The sequence below is a fragment of the Jaculus jaculus genome, chromosome 1, assembly GCF_020740685.1.
Source record: "Jaculus jaculus isolate mJacJac1 chromosome 1, mJacJac1.mat.Y.cur, whole genome shotgun sequence".
Classification (NCBI taxonomy): Eukaryota; Metazoa; Chordata; class Mammalia; order Rodentia; family Dipodidae; genus Jaculus; species Jaculus jaculus.
The window spans coordinates 86980721-87007734 of record NC_059102.1 but is presented as its reverse complement, the minus strand read 5'-3'; the positions used below and the strand labels follow the sequence as shown (position 1 = coordinate 87007734).

Here is a 27014-nt window from a genome sequence, read left to right as displayed (position 1 = left end):
AGGGTGACACTCTACCTTATTGGCTAGAACCATCAGCCTGCCCTCTGACGGCATGTGTGCTGGGGCTGACCTGCCACTGCAACTTGACTTTGTACACTCAATTTGTCTTCCTTATCTCCCCATTGTTTCCCTGGATAGGGCGGAGCTCTGCTGAAAGTCCAGCCTACTGTTACTCTACCTAGATCTAGTCAGTTTCAGGTCTTGAGCTGAGCAAAGCACCTTTAGCCATACAGCATAGCCCATGGTGTTAAAGCAGTGATGCCGACATCACGCATACCAGTGATGGCAGCAGTCATAGTAACATTCTCACTGTCCATCTCACAATCTGCATCTACTCTACTTGCTCTTATGTATCATTTTCTTTTATCCTTCCCACATCCCCATGAGATAGGCCTAGATATCTCCTGCATTTTAACAACAGGGGATTGAGGTGTGGAGAAATCACATCATGACCCAAAGTAGACACTAAAGGATACCCATGCCACCTGTATCACACCAGGCTACCATGGCTTTGGACGTAATTCACTGTGAGAGTTGCTAAGTTCACAGGGAAGAGAGAATGGAATAGCTCCTTACCACAGAGGCATCACAGGGGATTCGCCAGCCTCAGGACTGCATCATCACAGCTTCTTTTGCAGGGGTCCCAGCAGGACCCAAGATGTGAGCTTGTACACATATTTACACAGGTGACCAATTCATGATTTACTGCATCACCATGAAGACGTTCCCTCAGCTTATGGGGGGGAGGCTAACTTAGGCTCTGGACATTATAGCATCATTGCAAAGTCACAGAGCTAGTGAATAGGAGTCAGGATTCAAACTTAGGCAGCTTGGCTCTTGCACATCGAACTATTAGATCATAGGGCCTTTAAAGGAAGATGTATGGATACAGCAGAACAAAGCAGAGCAGACTGGCCCATGGCAGAATCCCTGGTGCTCAGAGCTTCAGAAGATGACAAATGATGCAATGACAGTTCTATTTCTTACTGACAGAAATAAACACATGGGGACCACTGAGGGTCACTCCCACACATACAGTTGGCATTTCAGTGAAATGGCTATGGATTCTGCAGCCCAATGGGCAAAGGTAGATTGTGATCCCAGGAGAGGCCTGTTTGGTTTTTGTAAAGACAGTCATCAGGCTCACAGTGGTCGGCCCTTAGGAGCAGCTTGAGTTTGTATTAGCTGGGAATCATGAAGTCCTACATTCCTTTGGACATAGCTCATGGTGAGAGTTGCTAAGTTTTCTTCGTTGCCCTTGCAGAGAAGGTAACAACCTTGGCCTACTAGCAAGTCATTGTTGTTGGTTTAATGTATGTAATTTCAAATGGCAGACTCTCCCCACTCTACCTGTTACACTCTAAGATGTCTCACTTTTCTGATGTTTCCCAGAAAAGTAGGCTTCTTTCTTCATTCAATAATTTTAAACCTGAAGTTTTTGTTTGTAGAAAAAAATACCATTGTAAACTTTAGGTTTTTGTTAGAAGTATTTCTCAAAATTATGTGTAACCTTCCAAGATGACATTTCTTCCCACCATTTCTATCATGAGATGTTTTTAAAAAAGGTTTTTCAGGGCTGGAGAGATGGCTTAGTGGTTAAGCACTTGCCTGTGAAGCCTAAGGACCCCGGTTCGAGGCTCGGTTCCCCAGGTCCCACGTTAGCCAGATGCACAAGGGGGCACACACGTCTGGAGTTCGTTTGCAGAGGCTGGAAGCCCTGGCGTGCCCATTCTCTCTCTCTCCCTCTATCTGTCTTTCTATGTCTGTCGCTCTCAAATTTAAAAAAAAAAAAAAGGTTTTTCAAAGATAGCTGGGTTTCTTAGGTGGACAGAAATCTAATGGTAATAAGCGAGATACCACAGAATGTGGTCAACTCTAGAAAGTTCAAGATAGGGCAAATTGATAGTCTAGAACCCATTTACCATTAATTTCATGAATTATTACTAGTGGCTCCCAATTTATCTCAACATCTCCCAGTCAGTAACCAATCTGTCCACAACTCAGTTACTAACATGTCAATCTGAAAAGCACATCTGGTTAAGTACTTCCTCTGATTCAAAACCTCCTTTGAGAAGAGATAGTAAGTTGATAGTAAGGGGAGAAAAATCCTTGCCAGCTATTCACCTGTCAAGGAGTTTATGTCAAGAATCCATAAATAACTCATAAAACTCAATACATGAACTAATAATCCAATGAAAAAAAAACAAGATAGTTCAATAGAGAATTCACAAAATCAATAGACAGTTCACAAAATAAGTGTAAATGATCAACAAATACATAAGAAAATGTTCAACATTTTTAGCCATCAAGCCATCAAACCTACAGCTATAGTTTTAGAAATCAAAACTGCAATGAAATTCCATCTCACTCAAGTCTGAATGATTCTAATCAAGAAAATAGACACCAAATGGCTGGTGAGGAAGTTGGGGGTGTGGTGGTGGTGGTGGTCCTCAGACACTGCTGAGAGAAATGCAAACTGGTACAGCTACCATGGAAATTAGTGTGGAGGTTCCCTGAAACACTGAAAACAGAACATACATATTATTCATCTATGTCATCCCTGGGTGTGAGCATCTGAAGGAATCAAAACATACAGTTGAGATGCCTACTTCCTCATGTTTATGGTGGTGCTATTCACAACAGCCAAGTTATGGTCTAGGTGCCCAGAAACAAATGAATAGATAAAAGAAATGTGACATATATACTGAATGGAGTATTATTTTGCCACAAAGAAGAATGAAATCATGTCATTTGCAGGAAAATGGGTGGAACTAGAGATCATCATGCTAAGTGAAATCAGCCAAATTCAGAAAGAGAATGTCACACTTTTTCTTACAGGCAGAATCTAAAGAAAGTAAGACATAACAGTGGAACAAGGACTATTGAAAAGGTAGAGAAGGGTGCCTTCTGGGAAGAGGGACAAAAGAGGAAAATGTGTATATATGGGGGGGGGGAAATATGATAGATGTATGTGATAATACATATATGAAAATGTCATCTTGAAACGAGTTCTCCTGTACAATGAATATTCACTAATGAAAGTTTTTGGAAAATATAAGACATGAAGGTACAAGGGGGCCTATTTGGGAGAAAAAGGGAGACAAGGAGTAGGGAGAGGAGCAAACAAAGGTGATGGGGTGGCAAATATGAATGACATATATTATGGTGGAGGAAAATATTATTTTCTTGTACATATATATGCTAGGAACCCTTCCTCTGGAGTCAGGGCTGAGCTGTCCGTGGGGAGGTAGCCAGAATTGCCAGGGCTCAGCTAGGGCCCAGGGAGGAATGAATCATCACAATCTGCAACCACACATCCTAAGTGATTACTCTTCTTCTGCATCCTTCTCCTTTGTTAGGGGATGCCCTTTAGCGTGGGGCTTGGTGGAGAGTGGTCCATTGGCATGAGACAGGGTTCACCACTGGGCCAGGGGAGCTAGGAGTCAAATGTTCAGGGAGGACTGAACAAATACATAAATATCTGAAAAATAATGTGAGCCAGATTTCTTATTGTCAGGGAGGGAAAAGGCAAATATGGAAAATACAAAAACTAGCATAACCCTTGAAGAACTGGATTGGTGTTGAAAGCAATATGAACTCATGCCTTCTAATGAACACACCCATAGACAGACGCTGATAAATCTCCAGAGATCAATAAACATATGTAAACATGAATATATGTGTGGAGTGCTTTCTAGCTCTCTCCACTGAGAGCCTTGGAAGCCATGCTTTTGAGTAGTATAAAGCTCAGAATCCTTTTAGTTGAGAATTTAGCTCTATTCTCTAGTTAAACATCATAAAACAGCTCCTGAAGAAATGGCCGACTCCAGGTCAGGGGCTGAGCAAAGGCAAACTGAGTTTGGAACATGCTGTGATATTAGAAATTATAAAGTGTATGTGTCCAAGGGACCCATGGATCAGTTAGATAGGGTCCAATAGCCATGTCAGGGGTGCTTTGATAGTAATAGATCTTAACCCTTCAAGTAAAATGAAAATAAACCAATACATAACCAAGAAGAGAAAACCATATTATAGAAGAATGTCTATTGTTAACCTAGATGGAATGCTAGAATTTATAAATTTCTGGTGGGTGGAGCAAGGAGATCTTTGCTTACTCTCTGTTAAGGTCCGAATGTACCTCAGAATGCATGTGTTGGGAACATAATCCCCAGTGCAGCCATGCTGGGAGGTAGAGTCAGTTAGAAAGTGATTAGGTCCTGGGTGTCCGCCCTCATGAATGGATTACTGACATTACAAAAAGGCTTGACAGAGTTTAATCCCCGGTTTCTGCTTTTTTTGTTTCCTACTGAATGAAGACACAGTATTCCTGCTCTCACAGGTCCTTTCTTGGAGACAGAGCAGCCCTCCCAAGATGCCAGTGAATTGAACTCTGGATTTCCATTCCCCTCAGAAGCATGAAGAAAACATTTCTCTCTCTTTTTTTCTTAATTTGTGGAAATTTCATATGTTAACATACAGTAGTATTTGATTGAGTTCTTGTTCCATTACCCTCCTTCATCTCCTTCCCCTTATCTCTCATTCCCTAAGGACCCTCGTCTTTCATGGTACTCCTTCCTCTGTTTTGTTGTCTTATTCCTTTCATCCTTCCTTTTGTCCCCTGTGTTCCTATATGGCAAAATGGTGATGGGGTCAGTACCATGCTGGTCTTGTGCAGGTATCAGTAAGCACTGAAGGGTCATGAATGCACCATTAGTTCATATCAGGAAGACAGTGCCCCCAAGAAAGCATTTGCACCCTGGGGCTCTTACACTCTTTCTACTCCTTCTTCTGCAATGTTTCCTGAGCCTTGGGGGGTATGATAAAAATTTCCTTTAGTATTGTGCTCTTGGAAGCCTCTTATTTTCTGATTTTAAGTCTCCTCACTGTCTGCTGCCATTTCTACAGAGAAGGTTCTCTGGCTAGCAGTGAGAGCTGGTGGGTGTAGTAGAGATGACTTATCCAACACTAAGCACTGGGCTTTACCTTCTTTTTATTTTGGTCTCCCTTAGTACTCAGCTCCATCTGGGGATGGGATGGTACTACTGGCTTCTTGAAGGTCTACCCATAACTGGATTGAAAACATTTCTTTTCTTTATAAATTACCCAGTCTTCTGTTCTGTGCTTCAGCACAAATAGACTAAGGCATTTCCCATAAAATACTTGTTACTTACTATTAATAAGTACAATATGAGTTTATTTTAAAAAATGAAGTTTTGTACACAGCCTCAGTGGGTAACCAATAGCTTTCTGATTGGTTAAGAGATCCACTCAGTGTTAAGGAACTCATATCTGGAATTAGGAATAAAATCAGAATTCGATGTAGACAAAGATTTTATTCTACCTTGTTAAGCTCCCACTAGCCTTTGGCTAAAAGAGAGATTACATACTTTAAATTCTTCCTAAATTAATAGTGCTTATCCTATTTAAACTATACTGACTTCACTCTCCATTGGAGAATCTGTTCTTCTTTTTTAGAAGGTAGTAAGACTGGAGGACATAATCTACCCCTCCACTTCAGCTGAAAACACAGAGGAATTGGGGAGACAAGCAAGAGTGCTGCTTCCATGCTGAACCTGATAATCGGTGCCAGGGTGTAGGAGACAGACCCTGAGGATACTCAACACATACCAAAGCAGAGATCCAGAGGCTCCTAAGAGCTCATCACTGAAGTAGACTTAAAACTCATCTGTCACAGCTCAGGAAATTTTGCAGAAGAGAGAGCAGAAAGATTGTAAGAGTCACAGATTGAGACATCATGCCCAGAGGCATTCCCTCCCCCCAAATAACTGACTGCTGCTCCCACAACACATAAACCACAACCCCATGGGGAATATTTACAACCCCACTGAGGAGCATAGCCAATGGAATGGGGGCAGGGATGAGGGAAATATGTTAATAACAACAGATCATAATAAAAACCATAAAAACCCAAAGTTTTATTAAACATTATATATCATATTTATATATATATATATATATATATATATATATATATTCCCCCCCCCCCTCTCTAGTTTTGTGCTCCTCCCCCTGTAGATTGAGCTTCAAGTCCTTGGCTGGTCTCTTGTTTCTTTACAAAGAAACCTGCATGCCTTTCTGGTTTAGTCTCAGGCTGAGCCTAAATTCAGCCTTGTACCCATCTTCTCTGCCAGCAAATTGTGTTAGGATCTCATCCTGTCAGCTTGTATCTTAAACAACACCCTCAGGTTGTCTTTTCTGACCTCTGTCCCCACCAGAGAAAGGTGTTTTTTTCCTCCACAAAATGCTTCTGGCTCTTTTCCCTTACTGGCATTCTTTTCCTTTGTGCTCATTGCCATTGCTCCACAGTTATGTGATCCCTGGACGTTCTCTGTTTCTGTACTATGAGCTCCATTAGGGACTTGGACCGTCATTTATTTCAATAGAAAACTAGTGTAGTCCCTGATATTCAGGGAGGCCCCCTGGCATCACCTTAGTCTTGGACTCTAGGATCAGACAATTCATGAATGCTTCACACTTTGCCACTAAAGTTGATCAATCTTGGGAATGTTATATGGCAATTTCTCACATGTGCGTGGGAATAACCACAATTCCTATTTTACTGGTAAAGGGCAAGCCTGGGCCCTGATGTAGACAAGGGGGTCCTTAAACATGTAATAACAGAAGCAGTCCATGTGAATAACTAGTTAGCACAGGGACTAAATGAGTGCTGTGTGAGGCTTTCTGGAGTAAATCAGAGAAGAAAGCTATGGTTAAAGTTATGGAGACCGAGTATCAGTAACTTTCTCATTGCTGTGAACATATACCTGACCAGAAGTGACTGAGGGAAGGAGAGAGTTCAGTTTGGCTTGTGGTTCCAGAGGGTAGAGTCCATCCATCATGGTGGGGAAGGCATAGCAGGAGCAGGAAGACAATCTCACATTGCAGCACAGTCAGGAAGCAAACAGTGAACAGGAAGTGGGATCAGCCAGAAAATCTTAAGGCTGGATCTCAGTGACCCACTTCCTCCAGCAAGGTGCCATCTCCTAAAGGTTCCATAACCTTTCCAAATAGCACCACCAGGCTGGGAACCATGTCTTCAAAGACAGGAGCCTATGGGGACATTTTCCATTCAAACTACCACACTAAGAGAAGACCACTGTGACTGGCTAAGCTTGATTGATTTAGTATTCACTGCAAAGTATTGTAGAAGTGGAAATGTGCTCACAGCTGACAATGAGGAGAAACAGCAGCATTGTTAGGTAATAGTAATGTACTGAATGGCCACTAAATCATTTAGCCAAACTATGAGGACTGCAGAAGTTCAAATGTGGTGTGTGTTCATGTCTACCACATTATGTGGGTCCAGGTAAACTTACCTAAGCCTCCTACTTCTTCCCTGAATATGCAGGAAACAGCATCATCGTTTTGTAAATCAGTAAACTGAGGCTCTGAAAAACTAGCAATTTCCCCAGAGCTGAGAGAACACAGGTTGCCACTACCACCTGCTCTGTCCTGAAGGACCTGGGAAATGAATCATGAAGGGTTACAGAGAGAAGATAGATAAGAGGAGAGGAAAAGGCATCACACATAGCAATAGCAGATGGATTTGCTATTCCTCACATATAACCATTGTATTTTTAAAAACTCCCTAAAGGGGTCCAGAAGAAATAATAAAAGATGAAAGGAGATGTTAGACATGAGAGAGTGAAAGCATGCTACAAGGCCAAAAATTAACCAAAAGCATATATGATAAATCACACCAGGAAAATCAGAGCTGTCTATAAAACTGTAATTCATAGAGCCCAGAAAACACAAGATAGAGCCATGCTTCTCTTGGAAGTTGGCCTGCTTGGCATGAGGTTTTGACTCCCTGAAAAGTTATATCCAAGATTACCAAACATCTAAAGTGGCAAAACACTCATTTCTACAGGAAGACAGTGTGGTCAGCATGGATGTTTCAGCCATGCTAATTTGTCTCACCTTCTCAATCATTTCTTAAAGTAATCAAGGTTGCCAACATTACAAATGATGCCTGTTAAGCCATCTTTGATATGTTTTAATATAATACATAGCTCTTGATAAAAATTCATGCTTATAGCAAGACATTCATTTTCCATTTCTTCAGTGAAGTACCATTTGCCTCTACCTACCTCCTTCAGGGCAGAACAGTGTCAACTAGTCAATTATGCAAAATACCTTCATCTTCTCTCACTTTCTCATTCTTCTCAAATGATATCCACTGTCCCAAAACAACCACATGCCTATCCACTTGCTCACAGCTTGGTTTAATTAGAACTTCTAAACTCTGGTTCCCATTCTCTATCACACTGTCTTCTAGGTGATTGTATCCTGACATGAGTAGAATTCCTTATTATTCATACAGAGAAATAAAATACTATCATCTGCAGCAAAGTGGACAAGTCTAAAGGATACTAGGTAAAGTGAAGTAATTCAGACACAGAAAGACAAGTACAGAATGTTCTCACTTATACAGAGTGGCTAAGCAAGTTGATCTCAGAGAAACAGAATGTAGAACAGTGGTTAATAGAAACTGGGAAAAAGTGCAAGGGGGAGAGGGATGGAGAAGGATAAGTAGAAGGGGAAGTACAGAAATAACTTTTAATGTTATATATCACAGTAGGATAACTATATTGGTTGTCAACAATTAATTTGATATTTCATAAAATCTAGTAAAGAAGACTTTCATGTACTCTTAATGCAAAGGACTGATAAATGCCTGAGATAATATGGAATGCTAGTTATCCTATATGGTCACTGCTAGTTACCCTATATGGTCACTGCATACCATATACACAAGTAGCAATATCTGCCACACCTCAGGTACAATTATTAATGTACTATATTTACATTAAGTGATAATTTAGACTACAAATAATAATTCACGCTGGCTCTTATAACTCAGGTATGAGCTTCCTTAGAACTTAGTTGAGTACATGATCTGCAAAATTACTTTTATTCTTAGGAATTTGATACTTAAGTTGGCTTGATTGGACTTCTACATAGAAATGTCTTGTGTGTTTTGTGTATATATATCCATTTATGTATGCATATTATATATATATATATACACACACATACATACATGTGTGCATACATGTTCATAAGCATGGGGTACGTGTGTGTGGAGGCCAGAGGATAGTTGTGGATGTTGTTCCTCAAGACACACTGAACATTTTTTTTTTTTGAGTCAATGTCTCTCACTGTCTGGAACTCACTGGACTAGACTAGACTGGTTGGCCAGTGAACCCTAGAGATCTGCCTCCACAGTTCCAGGATTCCAAGAGTATGCTATCATGTCTGCCTTTTTTATGTGGGTTGTGGAAATTGAACTCTGGTTCTCATGCCTATAAGACAAGCACCTTACTGGCTGAGCTCTTTCCCCAGCCTAGGATTGAATTTCTTTTTTTCTTTTTTTTTTTTTTTCAAGGTATGATCTCACTCTAGCTCAGGCTGACGTGGAATTCACTATGGAGTCTCAGGGTGGGCTCGAACTCATGGTGATCCTCCTATCTCTGCCTCCCGTGTGCTGGGATTAAAGGTGTGTGCCACCACACCCGGCTTTGAATTTCTTATTATAGCTTTCTAAGGTTGTTTTCCTATAGTCAAGATCATAGAATGGGTTTCTGGGATCATAAACTACTGTCATCTGTTGTTTTTCTTCTCTAACATCAATTTTTATTTTATTTTTTCTCTTTTATTTTTAGAACTGTGGAAAACTGTATTTTTTGGCTTTTTTATTATTAGTTATGTGTATATAGTGTGTATACAGCCATGATGATACCATTGTTAGCATTCTCCCTGTCATCCCCCTGCAGATTGTGGGTGTTGCATTGTGGGGGTGGCCATCAGTTATGGGGGTGGAGCAATGTCTCTGTGTATAATGACCCAACTTATGGCTCTAACAATCTGTCCACCCAAATGGAAATGGTACCATAAAATCCTACATCTTGAAAGACATACTAAAAAGTCAAACCTTCATTAGGTGCATAGAGAGAATACCTGATTCACAGGGGCCTGGAGAGAGTATGATAAAGACTATCCTCAATCTTCTCCTGTTTTTCTCTCTCTTTTCTCTCTTTCTCTTTTATGTTACCTATATTTTTGTTTTGTCTTATCCCTTGGCACTGACCTATAACTCCCAGCACCAGCATGTGGGTAGCATCCGCAATGATCTGTTGATCAGAGAGACCTACAAGTTTTCCCAAAAGAGGAAAAAGTCTGTCAGAGTACATGATGACCCACTAAAGGTTAGTGGTAAGACCCTAATGCTGAAGACACCATATGCTATTGGTACATAATATGGAGTGACCTGGCTGGAAGCTGGAAAAGAGTTAATCCCCAGACAGATAGCTTGTCTAGTGCAAGAAGGTGTTACATGAGTGACAGGGGGAAAATGACCAACATCTGTCTAAGCAACTCGTGGTCTAAGCTACTCAACAGCAAACAACCTGAGGTGATGCTCACACAGTGCAATAGTGGCACACTGCCATGGTGGATTACCAACTGCTCTTGACTGGGCTAGCACATCTGCTCAGTGGAATGGAACCCATACCTGGAATGGGGAAACAAGTCAGACCCATATTCAAAAGCATGCCTGCTCTGTAATATCAAGCTCCCACCAATAGTGGGCTACAAGAGGGCCTACCCCTATTAAATCCTCTCTAAAATAATAATGGGTATCCATGTATCTTGCACAGACCTCACTCTCTGTTGGAGAATTTGCTTCTCTTTTTCAGATGGACTTAGAACCTGCAGAGAGAATCAGCCCATTGCACCCTCAAAAAAGCCAAAAAAAAAAAAAAAAAAAAAGAAAGAAAGAAAGAAAAAGAAAACTCACTGTATTTTAAACTTGGTCCCTGGAATATGCTTAGTCAACTAAGGCTGAAATGAAACAGCCAGTGTGCTCCCTTCCTGGCTGTCCCAAGCTTTGTCAGCTTTCAATGAGTTTTAACCAGATTATGAAATAGGTGGCTGACAATGGTGTTTTGAGTAGGTCTTCCTGTTTGATCAGACTACAAATCTAATTCAAGCCTGGTTGGAGAAGAAAAGCAAAAAATAGACATTTTACTTGGTGATATCTCCCTCAGGAGTTTGATATGTGAGCAGATAAGAGAATAGGCAATCAGGTATTGATGTAGGGGGCAATTAATTCTGTCAGAGCTCTCATAGAATACACACCCACACACCCACACACAAAAGAGAGAGAAAGAGATTGGGAGAGTTCAGACACAGGTAAATATATACACAGATACTTTGAGAATCATATACACACAGATGTTAGACATACTCAGAGACATACACACAGAGATGTCAGACATAGACACAGAGAAATGTATATGCATGCAGACAATGAGACACACACACATAGATGTTATCCCTGAATATAATGCACATGTGTGCATACACACACACACACACACACACACACACACACACACACACATTGCAGAACAGGGTGTCTCTATTCCCAGAGCTGTTCTGCTCACAGGTTATGGGAACAGCAGCTACTATTCTTTCTAGCCCTGAAGGAGTGGAGGAGAGACCTTTCTCCAAGGTTTTATGCTTGGTCACAAAATAATGACCTCAAATTATGTTTCAAGTTAGGCTCAAAGATCTCTTTATAAGTAGACTATGTTTTTACTATTAGATGTTTTGTGATGTAAGGGTAATTTAAGGAAATATTATCAGGCTAAAGTGAATAAATTGTAACTTCATATCAGGATTTATATTGGCTTATTAAATCCTTCATTTGTTTTTGATGATGATCACTTATTGCTAGGCCTATTATCCTTGGAACACTATTTTTAAACACACTTGAATCTCATAGAACTGACAACTGCCCTAACCCTAAGTCATGTTACAAGGAGGAGACATATGAGAATAACTTCAACATACCACAGACCCAGTGTCATATACCAGTGCTAGAACTGACTTTGATTTGTGTTTGATAATCTTGGGCATGTTCCTCTCTTTGACTGTCAGCTTGTTTATCTGTAGAACAGGGGTGATCACAACTACAATCACTTTCAGTATTGTTGGGTTCTTGTTTTCTACTAGGTATTGCTGTGAGAATTTCAGTGCATTGACTCACTTAATCTTCATGGCCACTCTGGAATATTGCTACTACTATGTTAAATTTTATTTATTTATTTATTTATTTATTTGAGAGCGACAGACACAGAGATAGATAGATAGAGAATGGGCACGCCAGGGTGTCTATCCACTGCAAAGGACCTCCAGATGTGTGCGCCCCTTGTGCATCTGGCTAACGTGGGTCCTGGGGAATCGAGCCTCAAACTGGGGTCCTTAGACTTCACAGGCAAGAGCTTTAAACACTAAGCCATCTCTCCAGCCCAATTTTATAATTTTAAATATGGAAGAATTGAAATGATCTGACAAAGATAGTTAATAAGGATGCAGGAGTGGGCCCTAAATGGCCCAGAGCTCCCACTTGTGTTCTTTGCTAGCCTCTAGCTTGTTCAGGTGCATTAAGCAAAATGCCTGAATGTATCTGCCACCATTATTGTTGTGGTCATTATTTTCATAATATCATCTCTCAAGAGAGAACAACAGAAAAATGGATCTTTGGGGTTCCTTTTTGCTTATTTTGTTATACTTAAAGTGATTCCTCTAATTCATTTTGGTTGCTTCCCACTTACAACAATGTACAATTTGATTTCAACATTCCCTGGGCTGTGGAGAATTTTCTAGCTCTCCTCTGACCTTCAGAGACTATTATCTGCATTTCCAGCTAGAAAAAAAAGGACTAGCAGGTCTTCACAAGAGCTGAGTACTGAATAGCAGAAGACTTCATGTGGCTTGAGGCAAACTGTGGACAACTATTTCACCTGAGGTCAAGTGAATGTCCAACTCTTGACTCTAAATTTATCGACACTAAATATATAGTAGTAAGAAAAATGCTCAAAATGAAGCAGTTTTCTTGTTTTATTCATTTCTCATTTGACTTCTTATCCTTTATTCTGTACTCTGAAATGGTAAGAAGTGATTTCTATACTAACTGCTATGTACCTTTATGGAAAGTATGAAAGATTTGTGCCTGAGGTAATAAATGCTCTCTTAGCCACACATACTTGACTCAGTTCATATCTATGATGTTGACAACTATAAAGTATACAGGAGTAAAAACTTTCCCCAGAAGGTTCATAAGAAAATTTTATGTTCTCCTAGTGTAGATAGATTATTTTTTCTACCTGTGACTATCCAGGTACCTAATTCTGTCACCTGAGTCAGCCTGCTATTGTTCCTAGCAACTGGAGCCTCTTGCATAGAGCACACCCGTGAAAAGGCAAGCACTCACCTAAGTGCCTCACACGCTAACTCATGAACTTGTGCATGACCCCTGAGAATTGGGCATTCCTCATCTTATTTTGTGAATAAGGAATGAGGAAGGGGTTAAGCGCTTTGCTCAAGGACACAGGAAATAAATGGCAGAACCAAGATTCGAACTCAGAAAGTCTGGCTCTAGGAACTATCTTCTGATTTAGCAGTAGTTCTTTGGATCCTCCAGTCGTGCTTCTGATAAACACTGAGCTCAGACATGGGAGTCATCCTCAGGCTTTCAGTTTGAGCTTGGCCAGCTAGTGTCTTCTTGGACAAATTACTTAATGCCTTTGGCCTTTCTTTTCTTACAGATAAAGTTAAAGAGTTGGACCAAATCATATTCTGAGGTTTTATAACCCCAGGCAGCAAGGGAGACTCATTTGTTGAATTTTTAGAATATAGACAAGTTCATTAGGCAAACTTCTTGTTTCTCAGCATGTAAAGAGTGAGGCTCTGGAAAATGTTAACAGAAAAATGGCAAGGAGTAGTGAAAATTAAACAGCCACCAAATTCTTCATGTGACCACAGTCCTTCAATCACCGGAAGCGAATGAATCCTGACCCGAAACTGATTAGCAGGACTATGGTCCCTAAGAAATATGTATTCCCAATGCTGCTTAGGGATTATGGTCTCACTGGTAAAGTGGTATGATCCATCAATATTATGTACCAGTATCTGGCATAAGACATAGGCTTTGGAAATCTGCATTTTTCAATTGTCTCTTCAGGTTGAGAGACTATTTTGTAAATAAATAGGCACATGTGGTGTTCAGGAAAACCATCCATTACAGACACTAGTCTGGTCACAGAGTAGGGATGGGTACTTCCAAAGTATGCTAGGTAGTAGCAGAGAAGCAGTTATAAAACTAGCACAAATGTCACAGCAGACTTGCATTTAGAATTTATTTTTTACAGAGAAGTAATGGGAAGGGAATTGTGTACATTTGAGGATAAAAACAACATAGTTAAATGTTATCACTACACATACTTGTCCTCAGCCTGTTACTTTTCTTCATGTCATAAGGTGCACAATCCACTGGACCATCTTCTACACCTATCTATTGTATAGCTACATCAGGACCATGTGTGGAAAAAAGTAGTCTACCTTTTGGTAACCTTGCTCTGCAGAACTACCTTCCTGGTAAAGATCAGTGTGCACAGGTGAGCTGGAAAAGAGCTTAATTATTTTGAGATCAAGGTGGGGGTCAATCCAACCGACATGTGGCTTCATTCCCTTGCACCATGGGTCAGCTATATCATCAGCTTCAATAACTCAAAGACACAGTGAATGACAGTGCTCATTTTCACAGAAAGTGTTTTGAGGTGTGCCTGCAATGCACTTTCATGTCTGTGCAAGGGTCTGGAAGGTAAAAGGCAAGAGAAAAAAAGAAAAGAAAAAAAGGGGAAAAAAGGAGGAAAACAGGCTTTCCTAGCACACAAACTGTCAACTTACTGTCTCTCTTCCTCCCAATTGCAAACAAATGGCCCGACATTCCAGGAAGGTGCAGAGTTGAACTTGACAGTAGGAGCATCTTGTGAAGGAGCTCTGGCTCTGTGCATCAGTACCTTCCCCATGCTGACATAATTTTTTTTTCTCACAAAAAAGGAACATTGATAAATGGTATCTGTCTAGTTGTGGTGGATTTTACATCCATAAATACCTTGATTCTAACAGTTTCCTTCTGTGAGTTTTCCATAACTTGCTGATGCTTAAAACCATGTAAGCTTTGGGAATTGCATTCACCAATTTTCCTGGCATGTTCAGCTAGGAAAGGAGTTGAGGCAGGAAAAGTGTGATAGATTGGGGTGTGTGTGTGTGCGGTGTCTGTTGTCCTTGAGTACAGGGAATTTCCCAAGTGTATCCATTACATAAGCTTCAATTTCTGTTATTAAAAACTATAATTTGATTTCTCAAAGAGCATCCCAGGAATACTGAAGAATGATCTAGAATCCTCCAAATGTAATTTTTTCACTAATAAAGGAGTAGACCACATAGCATTTTTCTAAGGTCAAGGCATAAATTTTCCAAGACTTTCTTTATTCTTTATACTTGAAAATAACTTGAAGGTCAATTCTCAAACAAATTTCTCTGTAACACTTCTCCCTCCCTCTCTTTCTCTTTCTCTCTCTCTCTCTCTCTCTCTCTCTCTCTCTCTCTCTCTCTGTGTGTGTGTGTGTGTGTGTGTCTGTGTGAAGCAAATCTTCTAATGACACCCACATAATAAGCAGGCATTTGGAAGAATAAACAGTTACAGTGGGGTCTGCAAAATCAATCCGAAATATCTTTTGTGGCAAGGGATGAAGGGAAGTCTTGACAGAAGAAATAAAGAGAGAATAATAATTCTGTGCCTTTTATTTATATAACACTAAGTTTCACAGAGCTCAAGAAACTTTGCCAAATTCTCTAATCCACGACTGCATGATCCTGAAGTTTAAAGATGAAGATGATGGCAGAGAAATAGGACTGCCCCAGCCAAACGGTCCTTATGTCTTCCATAATTTCCTGCCATTTTCCAATGATGCAACAGAAACATGTTTATCTTCTGGGTCTCTCTCTGAACTATTAATGCTATCTAAGGCCATCAGTGTCTTGGTGAGCTCATAGAAGTTACAGGCAATTGGTCAGATTTCAGTATCCAGTGCTGTCCGTAGGGATAGAAGTACAGTAAATCCTCAATAAATTGATTTGATCCATTTTTACCAGCTGCCATAATTGTTTTTGCATTATGTGATTACAGACAGAAATATATGAGCTCCCTGGTCAATAAGAGTAAGTAGATTCTATAGAAGGATCAAGTGCTTTATGGCTCACCTGGGAAGCTGAATGAGGACAGATGGCAAGGCACAAAACAACTCTGGAGGCATTTGAAACATCTGTCTAGGGACTCTTGGTATAGCTACAGGTTTATCAGTGGCATGTTTGGTTACAATTTTAAGGAAAAATACTTTAACATCTGTAAGAATAAGATAATTAGCTAGGTGGTTACCTTTTTAAGGTCACCTTCTTTGATCTAAATTAGGTGACTACTTGTGGACTTCCTATACGATTTTGGTTCATGACTCTAACATGGCTGTTATACCTGGTACTATAGTGATTAGTTCCCACAGTGGCCAGCCAGGATCTATGTCCTAGACTTATCTTATAGCACAGCAAGAATTAATAAATGTCCACTGAATTGAGCTGGATTTTCCCTTAGTCTCTCAAGGGCTAGAACTAATTGGGGTATAGTTAGGAACTAGGTATTCTTGGGAACTTCAATTTTCTAAAGTCCAAAAAGCTTACCCATGTCTCCAACTCAGGACAACTTCCTATGGACATATATAAAACCCCCACAAATTCTAAACTAATAGTTGGTACTAGTTTTGGCATTCTCAGTATGACTTAGGTACCATGCTGGGCATTTAACTTGCATATCCTCATAATAGCCCTCTTGGGCTAAAAAGTCAGAAACAGGCTCTAAAATGTTACTTAAGTTCTCTGTAGCCAAATAGCTGGCAAATTATATGAGATAAATGAACCATAATTCATGCATGTCCCAAGTCAATGCTCCCAAAACTAGATTAAGGGCTGAAGGTAAGTCCTTTACATCTTAATTTTGTGAATTAGCTTAGGCAATTTTGTTTCTCTCTCTTCTTTCTGTTCCTTCCCTCCCTTCATCAATTTTTTTTTGCTTGTATGTGTGTTTTGGGGGTATGTGTATGTATGAATGTTTATATATATGTGCAGTTGCATGTTCACATGTGTGCACATTTATGTGGAGGCAAGATGTCAACACTGAGTGTCTTCCTCAATCACTTACCACCTTATCCTTTGAGATGGTTCTTCGGCTAAACCTAGAACTCACCATTTAGGCTAGACTACCTAGCAAGTGAGCGTCAGGGATTCCATTTCCATCTCCCCAGTACTGGGATTATATGCATACACTACCATGCCTGACATTTAAAACTTTTACATTTATTCGTTTATTTATTTATGCATGTGTATGTGTGCATGCGTGTGTGTGCATGTGTATGTCTATGGGCATGCCAGGGCTTCATGCTAGTGCAAACAAATACCAGACAGATGCCCCACATTTTATTTATTTATTTTTGGGTTTTCAAGATAGGGTCTTACTCTAGCTCAGGCTGACCTAGGATGCACTATGTGGTCTCAGGGTGGCCTCAAACTTTCAGCAATCCTCCTACCTCTACCTCCCAAGTGCTGGAATTAAAGGCGTGCACCACCATGTCTGGCTAGATGCACCATATTTTATGTTTGGCTTTATGTGGCTACTGGGGAATCAAACTTGGGTCAGTAGGCTTTGTAAGCAAATGCCTTTAATCACTGAGCCATCTCCTCAGCTTCCATGCCCTGCATTTTACATGTGTTCTTATGGATCTGAATTCAGGTCTTCATGATTGTATGACTTGACCCAATGAGTCATCTCCCCAAACCCTAGTTTTGTCTTCTTAATTCTCAGATGAATTAGACTGAAAGAATGAGTCCTGTAGCCAGGTCACACAGGGCTTTTGCATTTTGGGGGGTATTGGACTCTGCCTTCTTTGGCCCAATTTAATCATCTAGTTACTTTAAAACATATCTTACTGGGGAGAAGGTAATGCCAAATGGAGTGTCTCAATAAGTTCTGACTTCTGAAATCTTGGTGGATACCATAAGGACTAGCCACTCTGCTTCCTTCTTGAGAACTGTCTGAGCCAGATCATTAAGGCAAAAGTTGGCTTGTAAACTAAGGTCTAATCATGGCCTTCATTTCCTTTGCTCCTACATTAGTTGGTTAAGAAAAATTGGGAACAAACTGCAGTATAGTAAAAGTAAATATGAAGGTCTTAGATCATAAAGTTTCCCACATAGGGAATTAAGGGGATTGGTATCTCCTTATTTCTTAGAGTGTCTGTTAATGAGGCAGGAACCAGTTGAGTATTTCATTTAGGTTATCCTTACAGTCTCCCAGTGTGGATGAATAACTTATCTTTGCCTTATAGATAAGGACAGCTGAGACACTCAGAGGTTAATGTCGTGAGTCCAAAGCCACAAAGATAACATGAGCCTTTCATTTACCTGAACTCAAAGCCCCATGATTTTCCTCTCATGTGAATCAGTATTCCTTTTCTAGATGAGAGAATTCAGCTTTAGCATTGCCAAGTCTCCCTTTGGTTTTATCCTGAACTTTCCCCATTGTTGCCAAGATTCCCTCTATTGGAAAAAAAATGGTATGTCACTAAAAGAAAAAGACACACCAAGATAAGAATGAACTACCTCTTCCAGAGGCAAATTCATCAGCAAAGCAAATCATGGCCTTAGTAGTTAATACCATAATACATAAGGGAGTGTCAGGTTCTACACAACCCAAGAGAAGGTACTTTCCAGCTCATTCAATCCTATGGCTAGCTTTCTCTGCCAGCCCAAAGGGTGACTTTTTCCACTCATCCCAGGGCCAGCATTGTTAGCATAAGCTACAGACAGCATGCCACCCTCAGCTGTTTCAACAGGCTGTTGTTTGTGGCCTGAGATTGTGGCTAGGATCGAGAACAGTAATGACCAGGTACAATCCAAAGCCCCATGGGAAAACAATGAGTGTCAGTGTGACTGGGACTGTGCCAATCCAGTGAAAATCACTCCTTCCTTTGGTTTCTTTGTGCAATCAACAGAAACACCCAAATTCATGTAGCACCAGGTGAATCTCATTAAAATGATGGCCAAAAAAGCTGGAATGGTAGAAACATGAGTGAAGGAAGAATACAGATTCTCCATGGGAAAGGAATGGCTGATTGGGCTCTGCTTGGTGACAGATCACTAAGCATCTGAAGCAGAGAACCTAAAAGCTGCCCAACCTGGGCTGGCACCATGACAGGAATGGTACTTTCAGAAAATGCATTCATGAGCTGTGTCCCAGATCACTGGGGACACACCAGAGCTTTCTTGTCCCATTCTCTCATTAAAGTTCTTAAACATGCCTTTTGCACTATCTTTCTCATCTTTTTGCAGCTTGCTTTCCAAGTTTTGGGAACATTATAACATAGCAGGTCTCTAACTCTAAGGCTAATAATAAAACTGCATGAGGTCCTCTGCTCCAAACTTCCAAAGAAGGCATGCAAACACTTAGGCAAGCACAGCAATCATTTCAAAGCTCCGTCCAAGTCTTTGACTGTCTTCCACTTCAGTACGTGAGAAATACTAGATTGAAGGGAGAGGTAATGGCCTTAAAAAGCAGAAATGATTTACTTTGGCTAGACACTATTCCAGTTCTGTTCACTGATTTGTAAGTTACACAGTTTTTGAACTGTAAAACTCCAGTATTTGTCATCACAGCCATAGGTGAGTGCTACGTTGTGCTGGTACTTCCTTCCCCAGGTTGCTCATGAGCAATGGGTTACATAGCTGCTACATGGTTCAGTGAAAAAATGCAGGAGGTTGTTTAATTGACTCAAGAAGGTCAGTGTATAAGATACCCAAGATTTAGAATGATCTGTGGGGTTGGACTCAGTGGTATAGAGCATGCTTAAAATGCTTGAGCCCTTAATTTGATCCCAGCCTCAAAATAGGACAAAAGCCAGAACAAAACTGTGCATAACAGAAATATAAAGCCCAGACCATCTCTAAGCCATGGTTTTTATTTCAGAAAACAAAGTAAGTTTGGTTTTTAAAAAACCATACCTCCATGGCTGGAGAGATGGCTTAGTGGTTAAGTGCTTGCTTGTGAAGCCTAAGGACCCTGGTTTGAAGCTTGATTCTCCAGGACCCACTTAGCCAGATGCACAAGGGGGAGCATGTGTCTGGAGTTCATTTGCAGCGGCTAGAAGCCCTGGTGTGCCTACTCTCCCCACTCTCTCTCTTCCTGTTGCACTCAAACAAATAAATAAAAATAAACAAAAAAAAATGTAAAAAAAAGAAAAAAACCATACCTCCAGCACAATGCCTGTCCAGGTGCAAGCAGACAAGCATATTGCATCTTTATTTTTGTGAATTGGAATGTGAAAATATTCTCTGTTTTAATTTTTGTGCAGAAATTTAATGTTAGTCCATGGTCTATATAAAAGAACTCACAGAGTGTAACAGGCAAAATTTTGTGGCCTAAGGGGATATCAAATTAGATAGGAATGACAAAAACCAGGAAGGCTTCCTTTTTGGGACTTGACTCAGTGGGTTTCTTCAAAGTTGATGTTTTCATCTTCTTTCAATCAATGATATATGTTTTCAGGTAAGATAGATTCAATCTCTTGATTTTGACTCTAGATTCGTGCTGACTACTAAATTTATGCATGCAAAGTAATTTTAGCTCTGAGCCAAAATTGTTTTTATTCCTGTTAATATGAAAATGCTGTTGGGACAATTCTGACCCATGGGCTGGCGTATTTCTGGAACAAAACAATGCAGGGTCCCATTGGCCTAATACGTCCCACCAGTCAGAAAGCAGGTCCCTACCCATTAGCTGCAGAAAGGGCACGGTTGAAAGATATATCTGGATATACCAAGAAGACAGCAGTAGAAACAGCATTAATGCTCCGAAGGTACCTGAAATTGGCCTTCACATCTGAACTCAATTTCTCCAGCTGCTAGTGTACTTTGGTGTGTTTTTGCTTTAAGCATTTAAAAGTTGGCATGAACAGAGCCAAAAGGCAACATATGGAAACGTTGGGAAAACAGCAGAAGATAAACCAATCTTTAGAAAGCATATTGAAACAGCAACCCTTAAAACAAATTGTCAAAGGCCAGGGTGCCCATAATGCTTTGAAAGCTCCATCAACTGAATGAAAACATGGCTGTGTTAAGAGGCAACACCTTCTGCTTTCGCCATTGTAAACTAATATGAAGGAAAGTTGGAAATTGGAAATCATGCTGCTCATGTACATGGATTTTGTTAGTGTACAATAAAGTGGGCATTCTGAAGTGTGTTTTTAAAGAGGGGCTCTGTGACCTAAACACTCTTTTAAAATAGGGATTCACAAGCTTATTTTATGGTTCTTGCTGGTTCTAAGAAGCATCACTGGACTGAGCATAGTGACTGAGGTTGGTCCAGAAGGTGCAAAGAGGGGGAGGGAAGAAACCAGGTACTGTTCCTGGAATTGTGAGCTTCCCCCATCACTGTTTATCTGTTCCGTACCACTCAGCTGTTCCATGTTGCACAGAAATAAAAGTTTAGTTTAAGAAGTATGTTAGAACAAAGCTGCAGAGATTGCCTGGAATTTCCTTCATTTTCAGCCATCTGGCTTTCATTGCTGCCTTAGTTCCCCTCCTCCACATACATTTACCAAATCTTTTCAACACACACTGGCCAAGCTATCAAATGCGTATAATTAATAACAGTCAGGCATTTTTTTTAAGGTAGTGATTTCTGGTTTTCCTTAGGCTGCATATGTCATTGTTATTATAAACCAGGGAGATAGTGAACTTAATTATTAAGATTTAGCTCAAGAAAAAAAATCTAACAAAATTTGTCTTTAATTTAAAAATGTTTTCTTTTAAATTGAAATTATACATACAATACAACTCTATATGCAAGAAAACAATACATATCTCTGAGTCACTTCTTTTGTATTTTTTATGAGAAAGAGAGAGAGAGAGAGAATTGGCGTGCCAGGGCCTCCATGCACTGCATTCAAACTCCAGAAGTGTCTGCATCGTATGTGCATGTGCAACCTTGTGAACTTGTATCACCTTGTGCATGTGGTTTGTGTGGGAGTTGGAGAGTAGAACACGGATCCTTAGGCTTTGTAGGCAAGTACTTTAACTGCTAAGCCATCTCTCCAGCCCCAAGTCACTATTATGATTCCTTCTTTGGTTTTAAGACAGAATTTTGGTAGTTCAGGCTTAAGCTGGCCTGAAACTTGCAATCCTTCTGCCTCCACCTCCAAGTTCTAGGATTATGGGCATGTGCCACCATGCCTGGCAGAAAAGCCACTGTGTATATAAGTGTTTGTTTGTTTTACTGGGAATTGAAATAGGGCCTTATGCCTGCTAGGCAAGTACCCTATCACTGAGTTATAGGATCTGAGTTGTGAATGATAACAGGAAGATCTCCATCCTGTCTAAGACCTCCATTGTACCTCTCCTTTCTGTCCTCTTTATGTTTTCTCTCTCATTTTTGTGCTTGAAAGTACCATTATTATTCTGGTTTTCAGATCCTATTTTTATTATTGTTTTTGTTAATTTTTGAGGCTGGGCCTCATAAATACCAGTCTCACTTTGTATCCCACATTGTCTTGGAACTCAATATGTATTTCAGGCTGGCCTCAAACTTATGACAATCCTCCTGCCTCAACCCTCCAATTTCTGGGGTTACAAGAGCTACTTCCTATACTCAGCATTCCATAGCCTAGTTTAAAGATGAAAGTGAAGATCTAATAATGTCCGTAGCCTCTTGAAAGTAAGTTAAAACTTACAGAGCAGACTTTGATAACAAATCTAAATCTATCTTCTAGTCTTTTTATTTTCAGGGTCCCAAGGCTGTGAAAGATCTTTAGTGAATATCACAAGGTGAAAAAAAAGAAGAAGATTCTGAGAAATACATGCTGTAAGAGATCATATAGCAATGGAAAATTGTATATATTTATGTAAGTTCATAAATGTATTTTAATTGACAGACAGCAATCTGGAAGCATACATGCCAAGCCATTAACATGGTTATCTTTTGGGGGAGGAAAGGACAAGAGCAGTAGGTATGGTGATAAGAGGAGAGTTGCAAATACATTTCTTTCCTAATAACTGTTGCTACAGTTGAGTTTTAAAGAATAGGACTGTTCATGTGCTACTTGTATAATTAAATTCTTTGAAAGCCTTTTTTTTTAAAAAAAAAAAAAAAACTAGGGACAGGGGACTGACTTCTTTCCAAATGATGGGTCCTAACTCCTTTTTGGGATACTTTTCCTTGAAATCGTCTAACCCACCACTGAAGGGTTATAAGGTGATAAGGCTAATGGACTCAAATTAATGTTAGAGGTGCATAAGGTGAGATATCTTCCTTGCAATAGTATCTGTCAACTTTGAAGGAAATTCTCATCGGTGGCTCACAAGCAAAATGCTCACAATGTTCTGTGGTCAATTTTAGGGGCTTTTGCAAAGGGAACAACATCTGTCCTCTACATACAACCTTCCCTTTTCTGACAAACTCTTCCTTGAGCAATGCTGACTCAACATCCCTGTACCTGTTCCCTCCAGCCCAGTTTACCCTTGCATCCTTGCTTTAGGTATATTTTGCTGCATATGACTGATAGCATAAATGTTATAATCCTAGAATACTTTATAGTTTAACTGAATATTTAAGGCCTTAAATTCTTAGAAAGTAAACAAGTAATGGTATATTCAACATCACCTAAAAGGCAGGACAGAGAGAAGGTAAAGAGGACAGAGAGGAGATAGGATGGATGTCTTCCTGTTATCATTCATAATATGGTCTGAATCATTCTACTTGTAAATGTGGTCTTCATTCTTCATATACACATGATAAGTACATGCTGAACTGAGTGCTTGCAACTTGTCAATTCTTAGATACTAGAGAGAGTACATGAAGACAGAATATTTAGTCTTCTTGATTAGAAAACTATTATTTTTTAAAAAGGGCCCTAAAGTGTTAAGCATTACACACATGTCCACAGACATACACACAGGAAAATTCTGAATCCTTCCAGGTTGAGGATACAAGTGACCAGGTCTAAAACTATAGCTGCAAACCTTGGAGAAAGTCAGACATGAGCTTCTGATATAAACTCTGCTTTTCACAGAAGTCAGGAGGTGCCAAGTATAGTCCCAGGAAGACTGGCCCAGAAAACTGGTCTTTTCCCTTAGTGTCTTTGGTATACTGGGTATGACTCATAACTCCAAGCACATGCAAGAAGACTGGCTTCCTTACTGGTGATCACCAGGCCTGACCACTTCCTGGGAACAGCTTATCCTAACTTGAAGCTTCCTCACAGATACCAAAGCCAATACTTGAAGCATTTTTGGATGTCCCACAGAAATGCTGTATTTTTACCCCTTTATAAAGCAATGACATCAACAACACATTCATCTCAACAGAAACCAAGAGACTCAAAGACTATGTAGAAAATTGAAGGCCATCAGAAGACACATCAAAATGCACAGGGAACACTGGGTCATACAGAATTATGAATTGAAGATCTAAATGACTTCCAACTAGACAGAAAGTACCTGGGAAAATACCATACTGCTATACCTCTACCAAATATACATGCCATTCTGTATGCATCTGATTCTAAGGAGAGCTGGAGGAGAGGTTTGCCCTGATGTTAAACTGAAGTATTCCACAGGAAAAAAACCACTACATGCTACTAACTTCAGATGATAATGTACTTTGGCTCTTGGATGGAAGATAAAGACAGTGAGTTCTGTGAGGGCTCTTTGCTTTGGTCTCCTTATTGTTTCAATTGGCACCAACTGCTATAGTTCCTTGGCTGTAAAAGATCCTGGCTATCTGACATTTGGCCAGGTGATAAATCAAAACCTAAGTTTATCTGGAATAGATGCAGTTCAGTTAAGCCCAACAATAGTCTTTGTTGGTAAGTCATTAAAAAGGTCATAGAATAAATTAAGCTTATCTAATTTAACCACAGTTACCACTGTAAGGATGGGAAATAACACCTCTGGCTATTCAAAGAAAGTGATTTTGGTGGCTACAAATACCAGCTATGTTTACTAGTACTCCTTGGTGCTGCCTCAGCTAAGCACAAACAAAAACAAAGGCCCTTGTTTTTCAAATGATGGCAAATCAGCTTCAAAATAACCACCATTATCAGCACACAGATGTGGTGGCACCCATGTAAGATTCCTGCCAATGGAATAATGAAGAAACATGGGATATTTGAGCAAGGCATAGTGACCTTGTATTGTCTTGCCTAATTTAATTTTGTAGATGTGGAAACAAAGAGAATAGCCCCTTTCTAAAGACCACATAGGTAGTTGTTGTCAGAAGTACGATGAGAAGGCCAGATTGTTCATGCTAAATTGGCTCTGCTTTTTTTTTTTTTGATATGGGGGTAGGAAGGCTATAGTCAAATAGACGTTTGTTTTCTTTTCCCATGAACTAAGGCCTTAGGTTCACTCACTTGGACTGCTGAGAGATCAAGACAGATGGAGGACCAGGGGTAGGGCAGAAAAAGAGGCTACTTGGGATTCCATGCACTACATCTGAACTTTACTGTGTGTATCCCTTGGCCGCTATTCTGATGGAAGGGGTGCTACTTCAAGGTAGTGGCTGACTCTATCACCTTGGAGAATGTGGCACTAATGGCCTGTTTCATGTCTATATTTGAACAGGAAAGCCCTGCCTCACCATTCAGATAAAGATACTCAGTAACTCTGGTGACCAGAAGTGTCATGAGCCTGTGCCTCCTGATGGGAGAAGGCCTAAAATATGATTCCTCTAATTCCCAAAGAAAGGAATCTAGCTGTCTGGGAAAGACTACACCCAACATATCAACTTGACCAGCAAACTAATTTTAGCACCTGAAAATAATACAGTGCTTCTTACATATTTTACATAAAAATGGGAAATAGCATTCGGAGACAGCATTCCTTTCATATCTAAGATATGACCTTATCCAGTAACATTTTTCTATGCATCTGCAGATTTGAAAGTCTGGCTTTGGTTCCTTAAATGTATCCCTTCCAAAGCAGAATCATAGATGAGGTTTGCTCAAAAAAAAAAAAAAAAGTATCTAAAAGGCAAATTTCTCAAGACACCATAAAATTGTGTGGACTGAAGCAGTGATTGGATTGATTAACTAAGACTAAAGGTTGGGCAATAATGAGATGCAGGCAGGGCTGAACAATGAAATGCTCTAATTGATTTTACGCATGTGGAATGATACACACACCCCAGAGCATGCTATAATGAATCTGCATGCTGTGTGCATGCAGATTTCACAGTGGGTTAATTATACCACCCAGATGCTTTAGTTTCTTATATCCTGTAATTTGCAAGCCAGCTCATTACGATGGTGTGAGAGCTGGGACACAGGCTAAAAGGTGGCTGAGACCATGAAGTCTGTGGTCAGTTCATTTTCGCTTTAGGGGAAAGCAACAGAGTGGCATGTGCACATAGCAGGCATGCCACAAGCTTGCTTCAGCGCATGGAGCCTCTGGACTCTATGACCATTGATTGGGCTGGAATTCCAAGGCCCTGCTTTCAATTAAATTTAAGTGGATTTGACTAGAAGTTTTAACTGATGCTAATTGGTTTTCAAAACATTGGGTAACAATAGTGTTCTGGTGTTGCCTGTAAAGAGATGCACCCAATTCTTCACATGCTCCTGGCTGGCAGTGCAGACAACAAGTCCCTTACCTTGGTGGGCAGGGATCCAAATTGCAGGATTTCAGGAGCTGTGGGGGCCGGCGGCTGGTCACACACAGGTTCTCATCAGCAAGCTCACGGGTCTGTTTGTTCAGGCAGCTCACCACAGCCTCCTGGACACCTGTGTACAAATCACACTGTCAGGCCAGAGTGCAGAGTGGGTGTGTGTGGGGGGTGATGAAGTGTAGACAAGGCAGCTGGTGGGAGGTCTCTGTGATCAGTAGGACTCTTTCTACATGGGAGAGACTGTAGCTTAAAGTATAAGATTGCCAATCTTGTCAACTATCCCTTGATCTAGGGCTGGGATTACAGCTCAGTGGTAGAATTCTTGCCTAGCATGAGCAAGGCCCTGGGCTTAAACTCAGGGATCACTCATTTGTAAAAA

General features: G+C 40.3%; 1 protein-coding gene across 2 annotated transcripts in view; it reads right to left on the bottom strand.

The window, feature by feature from the left end:
* Positions 1-27014, bottom strand: part of Adamtsl1 (ADAMTS like 1) — a 403127-nt gene that overhangs the window by 142788 nt on the left and 233325 nt on the right. For both annotated transcript variants that reach the window (XM_045150329.1, XM_004658427.2), the window contains exon 15: positions 26621-26750. In XM_045150329.1, the coding sequence (XP_045006264.1) occupies positions 26621-26750 (130 nt within the window). The remainder of the gene's footprint in view (positions 1-26620; positions 26751-27014) is intronic.